We start from the raw sequence: 8,672 nt of genomic DNA, 5'->3' as shown, positions 1-8,672 counted from the left end.
AAATTACTCTCTAGTTGAGTCGTGAGGAGAATCTACTTCCCAGTTGAGTCTTGCAGAGATGCTACTTACCATTTGGTCCACTTTGGGTAAATTACTCTCTAGTTGAGTCGTGAGGAGAATCTACTTCCCAGTTGAGTCTTGCAGAGATGCTACTTACCATTTGGTCCACTTTGGGTAAATTACTCTCTAGTTGAGTCGTGAGGAGAATCTACTTCCCAGTTGAGTCTTGCAGAGATGCTACTTACCATTTGGTCCACTTTGGGTAAATTACTCTCTAGTTGAGTCGTGAGGAGAATCTACTTCCCAGTTGAGTCTTGCAAAGATGCTACTTACCATTTGGTCCACTTTGGGTAAATTACTCTCTAGTTGAGTCGTGAGGAGAATCTACTTCCCAGTTGAGTCTTGCAGAGATGCTACTTACCATTTGGTCCACTTTGGGTAAATTACTCTCTAGTTGAGTCGTGTGGAGAATCTACTTCCCAATTGAGTCTTGGATAAGTTATTACCTATTACTTCCATTGTGGTGAAATGACTTCCCAGCTGGTCCATTTGGGGTAAAGGTACATTCGAGGTGTTTTATTCTTTCTCATTTGGTCCATTGTGGAGAAATTACTCCCCAGTTGAGTTTTGTAAACATATTGCTTATTAATTGGTTTATTGTTGTGAAATTACTTTCCAGTCCAGTCTTGTGAAAAAGTCCCTTCCTAGTTGGTCCATTGTAGAGAAGCTGCTTCTAAGATGATTTTTGTGGAAAAGTTATTTTACTGTTTGTGAATTGTGGCAAAATATCTTCCAAGTTGAGTCTTACAGAGATGTGACTTCCCAATGGGTCCATTGTGGAGCAGTTTTTTCCCCAGCTGATCCATTATGGAGGAGTTACTTCCAAGGTGGTTCATAGTGAAGTCCTACACAATTGAGTCTTATGGAGCAGTTACTTCCAAGGTGGTTCATAGTGAAGTTCTACACAGTTAAGTTTTATGGAGCGGTTACTTCCAAGGTGGTTCAAAGTGAAGTTCTACACAGTTGAGTCTTATGGAGCAGTTACTTCCAAGGTGGTTCATAATGAAGTTCTACACATTTAAGTCTTTTGGAGGAGTTACTTCCAAGGTGGTTCATGGTGAAGTTCTATACAGTTAAGTCTTATGGAGCAGTTACCTCCAAGGTGGTTCATAGTGAAGTTCTACACAGTTGAGTCTTATGGAGGAGTTACTACCAAGGTGGTTCATAGTGAAGTTCTTCACAGTTGAGTCTTATGGAAGAGCTACTTCCAATTTGGTCCATTTCGGAGAAATTACACTAATTTTGAGTTGTTATGGAGAAGGTAATAGAAGAACATTTTACAGAGTTGACTTGCTTTTCGTTTCTGTTTTTTTCATCAATCAATGGCTGGTTTATCTTCTTTTTTTTTACATATGAAACTTTGACATTTCCTATTTATCCAGTTTCCTAAACTGTTAATTTGTTTCAGGAAATCTGCGCAAAGCTACATAAAAGGTTGTCTGCAACCCGTAATTTTGATCCTATAGACCAAAGAGAAGACAGCTACTTAGCAGTACCTACTACCAACTCTTGGGCTACTTTTTTCTGACCAAATAGTGGACTTTAACTGTTAACTTTGTAGTCTATCCAAAGCTCCAAAGTATGGAGAGTATTTTTGCAACAACAAAACAAGAACCAGAAATCCCCGGATTTACAGTTTGGGCATACTAACTATTAAACCATGCCTGGTCTGAAGCAAAAACTAACAACTGTTTTGCCTATCTAATCAGAACTATAACTAAAAGAATACAGAGGCTGAAAACTCGTAAAATCTAACAAACTTACGTAATCGAAGGTTTGGTTGCTTGATTTTTTTTTAGAGCAAAGCCACAATGGTCTATCTGCCGCGTCCGTCACAGGAAATCAAACTCCGGATTTATAACTCCGTAAACTTGTCGCTGTCTTACTGGGGGACGTAACTGCAAGAACAGAAACATTTGAAAATGAACAAGGTGCTAAAAACCGTTAAGATATTAGTTTTATTAAAATCAACATTTTCCTAAATGGAAAGTGTTTTATTCGATGTATCCGTTTCAAGTACGTGGTATGCGTTTATTTATAATGGGTACATTCTACCATCCAGACCTCTCACACGATGTTTACCATCTAGGCCTCTTACATGATTCACTTGCCATCGCCGAATGTAAACTGTGAGTAAAACATGAAATCTGAAGAATCCATAAGAGCCAACCTTGACATATTTATCCGTTGTTTTACTTCGGAGGTTTTACAAACAGCTGGCGAATGGAGTAGTGTATAAAACCAACTTTGGCAGTTTATACTGGAGTAGTGTATAAAACCAACTTTGGCAGTTTATACTGGAGTAGTGTATAAAACCAACTTTGGCAGTTTATTCTGGAGTACTGTATAAAACCAACTTTGGCAGTTTATACTGGAGTAGTGTATAAAACCAACTTTGGCAGTTTATATTTAAACTGCCAAAGTTGGTTTTATACACTACTCCTACTGGAGTAGTGTATAAAACCAACTTTGGCAGTTTATACACACAATATTGATTTTAAAGCAGGTGTCTAAACAGCTGGAAGATTCTCAAGTACTTTTGGATACTGTTTTGGAAAAAATGTCAAAAAAGAGAAAATAAATCAATTAACAGTACTCGCTGTAAGAACTGTTTACCCCCTCATCCCACCCCCACATTCTCTTCTCTCCCCCTCCCCCCAAACAACGAAAACGATAAAAATTAAATATTTTCCCATAAATTATTCGAAAATTGTCTTTCATTGGTTTGAATTTTATTAAACACAAGTCTACAAAATGACCCATCTCTGCCCTGCTAATAACGGATTTTAGCGTCTCAAGTCCACAAACCGTTAAGCCACTGGGGGAGGAGGGGGGAGTTGAGGGCTTTTCACTCTCATTTAACATTAAAACGATTTATCTAATACATTTTCCATCAAGTTTCAGTAAAAAAATTTTCCCGGTTTCAAGACAAATAAAAGAAAATAAAAGTGTAGGTAGAGAAGTGAGAAAAATGGCGTTTTCTCGAAAAGAGTGAGTGAATGATGTCCGGTGTCGAGGCTAAAATTGAAAGAAATGTATAAACAGCAGGAGAAGCAGTCACGTATAAGACTTTTAACCATGCTTTAATGGAGGGGAACGATTGATTCCAACTTTTATGATATTTCTATAAACATTAACGAAACCAGAAATTTGTTTGTTTGTTTTAGAGCAAAGCCACAAGGGGCCTATCTGCTGTGCCACTGCGGGGGTGGGAGAATCCAACCCCGGATTTTAGCGTTGTAATTCCATACACTTACCGCTGTCCCACTATCTGTGCTCTGCCCACCACGAGTATCGAAACCAGGATTCTAGCGTTGTAACTCCGCGAACCACGGAGGGGGGGGGTACTGTCTAACAAAAATCTAAACAGTGGACTGTTTATGCTCTGTCCACCACGGGTATCGAAACCCGGATTCTAGCGTTGTAACTCCGCGGACATGCCGCTGTACCACTGGGGGGGGGGGTATTGTTTAACAAAAATCTAAACAATGGACTGTTTATGTTCTGTCCATCGCGGGTATCGAAAGTTGGTATTTAACATTATAAGCCTCAGACTTATCGCTGAGACAGTGGGGTAGGAGTTGAATAAAAGAGGCATATGTCAGTAAATTTGGTTTATGTATATATATATATATATATATGGCTGTATATATATACACTCATAAACACGATCACATGGAGTTCACACCTCCGATTGTTTATATAAGAGATAACGTTCTGTTAGTTTTTTTCGTCAGTTTGTATATATAATCTCATAGCGTGCAGTGATTCTTCGTGTTAAAAAAGCTGCTTAAGTATAAGAAAATTTATTTTAATTGTAGTGTTTAGTTATTTGTCATTCTCACAAGTACATATGGGAGTATAGAACCAAAGAAACGTTCTAAGTACTTACTATCACTAGACAACCTAGTGCTTTTTTGTTTCTTTAGTGCAAAGATGCACAATGGGTTATCTGTGTTCTGTCCACCGCAGGAAATCAAACCTGGATTTTAGCATCGTAAGTCCCTAAACTTACCGCTGGCTCATCTGGAAAGTATTGGTTGATACACTGCTTCTAAAATACAGCTTCAAATGGTAGATTAAAACAGTTTTAGTTTGATGCGATCATTTGTAAGGATAAAATGTTATCACAATAAAACAGTTTTTTGATCAATTTGAAGTTGTATTTTAGAGTTATTGGTAAGTCATGGGTTCCTTTTAAAACTATGAAAGCTAATGAACTAGTTTACTCTAAAGTATTCAGATCAATAAAGAGCTTTTTTCCACATGTTTAGTTTTTATTTTGTTTTGTTTTTTCCCAGTTCCAGTGCCTGCGCCAGGAAACCTGGTTGTCACCGAGTCCAGAGTTTTACCCTATACTCTAGACCTCCGTTGGGATCCGCCTGTTAATTACAAACATGAAATAGTCGGTATGTAACTCAGTACTCGTAGAAGACACATTTTCGTGTTGTACTATGACTTGAAACTTATAGAAATAAAGACGAGAAGTCTACATAATTGAAACTCCAAGTCAGAGAAATGGACCACCCAAGTCTGCAGAAGCAGCATTCACACACACACAAATTGCATTCATGACGTTTATTTTATGGCAAGCTATTGCTTCCACTGGTTCAGGGAGTGTGCCTTTATTATATAGTTGTTTATGCTTACAGATCCCTCGAGAAGAGGAGACTGGTATCTCTACCAGGGGGCTCCATACCCATACCATCTTTACTCTTGACATCAGTGATTTACAATCAAGTGTAATATATGTTTATTTCGTGAATGCCTTTTGAGCTTATCCCACTCCTTTGACCGATATCTCTTTCTCGTCAGAATCTTTTTTTTTTTACTTCCGTTGTTTTCTCCATAGACTTTTCTATTAGGAATTCTGAAAAGCATCCGTTTCCTAGATCAGCTTCGATTTTTACCTTGTTGAGATCTTGCAGAGTATGCAACCACTCTAAAGAAAGGGGTACGTTTCCTTTTAGGTTTAACATCTAGTCTTAAATCTCACACACGTGTAGAAAATTATTATGGGCCGTTAATCTATGTCGAAAATTGTTGCAATCTTGGACGTCATTTCGCCATCTTTGCCTTCACTTCGCCATCTCTGTCTTTTCCAGTTCTACCAGTAAAATTTAATCAAGACTGATATATTAAATCCTTTCCAAAATTAATACCTTCAGTTCACGAGCTATTAATCAGAGACCCTCTTGTCAATACAGTTTTTAAAAGCCCACTTTAGTTAAACGTAATATTCACGAGCGGGGCGAACATATTCTTGAACACCCTAGTGGAGGAAAGTTTCAATCCTTTTAAAACTAAACACCTGCCACGAATAAAATAAAATAAAAACCGCGTGTAAGACTAAAAAATAAAAATAAATAGAAGTAGATATACTACTGACGTCCAGCCCGGGATATCCCACATTTAAACTATATCATTCATCGTTTACAGGCAGTTGTAGTAAGATAATGACAGTTTACTAAAAAATAGAACACCAGGAGAATGATGGAACTCATTTCTTGAAGGTTGCCATTTCAGTCCCTAACGTATCTAAGTAGCATAATGACGCCTTAGACGAGTATATTAGTAAATACTACTTCTAGAAAATTGGAATATACACCCTTAATGTCAGTTATGTTTGTTTTTAAGTCAAGCACAAAGCTACACAATATGTGCTCTGTCCACTACAGGTATGGAAACCCGGTTTCTAGCGTTGTAAGTCCGCTGTGCCACTGAGGGGGCTTCAGTTATGTGGTAGGTGACTTAATCGTCTCTAAAACACTGTACCCCTACAACTGTATGGGTCCGATATGTGAAGATACCTCTTCTTCTAGAATAAATTCTAACGTTCGTATTCCGTAATTTTGTACTTCAAATAATATAATATAAAAATGAAGATAAGAAGAGACATTGTTATTTTATTAAAATTAACGTAATCGTTATGTTTTCCTTAAAATTAAGGACGACTGCTCCTGACCCCTAGAGGTCCCTGATCTATCCGTTTAGCCTGCGTTCTTATAGGGTGTAGTTTAGTATATTAGTACAGCACTAACAATTCAACATCGTGTGCTATTAGAATGATAACAAAAATGGCGGAGATTGAGTGACATCATTTTTGACTGAATTCGAGATTGGTCGATGTTATGAGAAATAATTATCATGTCCACAACCGGAATCTGAGAAGTTGTGGGTTCTAGCCCCCTAGATCCTAACCCCTTATTGAATCTGCATTTTTAGGGTGACATGGCCACAGATATTTTAATTTTTATTACTATTCACACTTTTGTATAAATGGTACAATTTGACATTGTTTTGTTCCAGCTTTGCTTGCACGGTCATGTATTTGTTGGCGCGTACATCCATAACAAAAATATTGTATTTTTACGTAATTATATCGTTAGGACTGTTTGTTTGTTGTGAATTTGTTTCAAAGCTACACGAGGGCTATCTGCGCTAGCCGTCCCTAATTTAGCAATGATAGACTAGAGAGTAGGCAGCTAGTCCAACCCCCACCCTCACCGCCAATCCTTGAGGTAGTCTTTCAACAACGAATAGTGGGATTGGCCGTCATATTATAACATCCCCACGGCTGAAAGGGCGAGCATGTTTGGTGAAAGGGATTCGAACTAGCGACCCGCAGATTGCGAGTTGAGCACCTTCACCACCAGGCCAATATTTGTTTGTAGTTAAACACAAAGTTATATGATGGACTCTTCGTGCTGTGCCCACCACGGGTATCGAAACCCGATTCTTAGCGCTATAAGTCCGCAGACATACCGCTGAGCCACTGGGGGTGGGGGCTTCAGAGCTGTGCAGAAATGAGTGATCACCTATAAGCCTTTTGACGTTATACAAATAATATATGCATATATGTGTGTGTGTGTATGTGGAAAAATATATAATTATGATGAAGGAGCGACAAGACATATGAATGTCATAAAAATCCAAAATTAAAAACGACATGAATAGTATACACGCTTTCATTGTAAACGTTTTCATTCAGATACACTTATTTTCTCCTAGTTCAATGAATTATCTTAGTATATACAATCACTAAAAATGGTTGGTATGACGACATGCGTAGTTTAACGTCACGTGTATTTATGTTATTTACTAGTAGTTGAGGTTCTGTGGTAGGAGACGGAGACTATACTCCCGAAGGGTCATAAACACCCCCGAACTGTGGAAAATACAGCTGAAAGAAAGTGTACAGAAGAGTTTTATTATTGCTAATTCACGATACCAGGGGGTATTTAGTTTGTGTTGTAATTAATAAATGCTTTAATTTTAGAAAAGCAGCCACGTGGTGTGTGTGTGTGTTGAATAAGTTCTCTTTCTTAGTAGTCTTAACGTTTTAAATCATTTTTTTAATTATTTTACGTTGTAACACTAAAATAGGAACAAGTTTACTCAGTTACAACAATATTATATCTGATTTTGATGCTATAGTTGATAATTATTATTAACAATATATATATATATGGTTAAAGGATACAAAATCTACTACTTGGTCAGTACGTCAGAGTCCTCTAGCGACTGGAAAGTGCACATTATTTCTGGGAATGACACATTCACTAGCATCCCGGCACCGGAACTCGTCTCTCCTGATAGCAAGTATTTGTTAAGATTACAAGCGGTTGGAAGAAACGGCACCGGTTTAGTTTCAGAAGAATTTACTTACGGTATGTAGAACATAGATAAAATGGTTGATTGTTATATTATTTGATGTTATATTAATTAATATATTAAATCAGAATGAATACAACAGAAACTCAAAGCGTTCAATTGTTTGGTAGTTTTATTGTTTACATTTCATTTTCATCCATTGAAACAGAACTAATACAATAGAAACTCAAAGCGTTCAATTGTTTGGTAGTTTCATTCTCATCCATTGAAACAGAACAAATACAATAGAAACTCAAAGCGATCAATTGTTTGGTAGTTTCATTCTCATCCATTGAAACAGAACAAATACAATAGAAACTCAAAGCGTTCAATTGTTTGGTAGTTTCATTCTCATCTATTGAAACAGAACTAATACAATAGAAACTCAATGCGTTCAATTGTTTGTATTTTTATTGTTTACGTTTTAATATCATTCATTGAAACAGAACTAATACAATAGAAACTCAATGCGTTCAATTGTTTGATGGTTTTATTGTTTACGTTTTAATCTCATTCATTGAAACAGAACTAATACAATAGAAACTCAATGCGTTCAATTGTTTGGTAGTTTTATTGCTTACGTTTTAATCCCATTCATTGAAATATAACTAATATAATAGAAACTCAGAGCTAATTAATGGAGTTATAAGAGGCCTAACTGTATTTCGTTGATTTGCCAGCCCAAGCTGTGCTGATGAGCCTTCAATAGGCAAAACTGCAGTTCACAGCAGAGGGTACGGCCAATCAAAGAAAATATTAGGTATACATTAAAGAGTTAAAATTGAAAGGAAATCTAACAAATTTATGTAATCAATAAATCGAATACGTCCAACAACCTTGAATTCATTAAAACCATACTTTTCATCTCTGTATTGTCAAACTGTTCAAAACGTTTCCATCATACTGTTACCTCTCCGTTTGTTAATTAACTTCCCGTAACTTCGTTCCGACGAAACTTT

At 37.0% G+C, this 8,672-nt stretch overlaps 1 protein-coding gene across 1 annotated transcript in view; it reads left to right on the top strand.

The window, feature by feature from the left end:
- The window catches only part of LOC111088524 (kunitz-type protease inhibitor 1-like), a gene marked incomplete at its 3' end in the record, with an annotated part of 15,270 nt that overhangs the window by 4,608 nt on the left and 1,990 nt on the right, over positions 1-8,672 (top strand). The window contains exons 2-3 of the mRNA XM_022398941.1: positions 4,362-4,469; positions 7,539-7,730. Of these exons, the coding sequence (XP_022254649.1) occupies positions 4,362-4,469; positions 7,539-7,730 (300 nt within the window). The remainder of the gene's footprint in view (positions 1-4,361; positions 4,470-7,538; positions 7,731-8,672) is intronic.

This window comes from Limulus polyphemus, unplaced genomic scaffold, assembly GCF_000517525.1.
Source record: "Limulus polyphemus unplaced genomic scaffold, Limulus_polyphemus-2.1.2 Scaffold3942, whole genome shotgun sequence".
Classification (NCBI taxonomy): domain Eukaryota; kingdom Metazoa; phylum Arthropoda; class Merostomata; order Xiphosura; family Limulidae; genus Limulus; species Limulus polyphemus.
The sequence above is the reverse complement of the archived record's forward strand: the minus strand, read 5'-3'. Positions and strand labels throughout refer to the sequence as shown.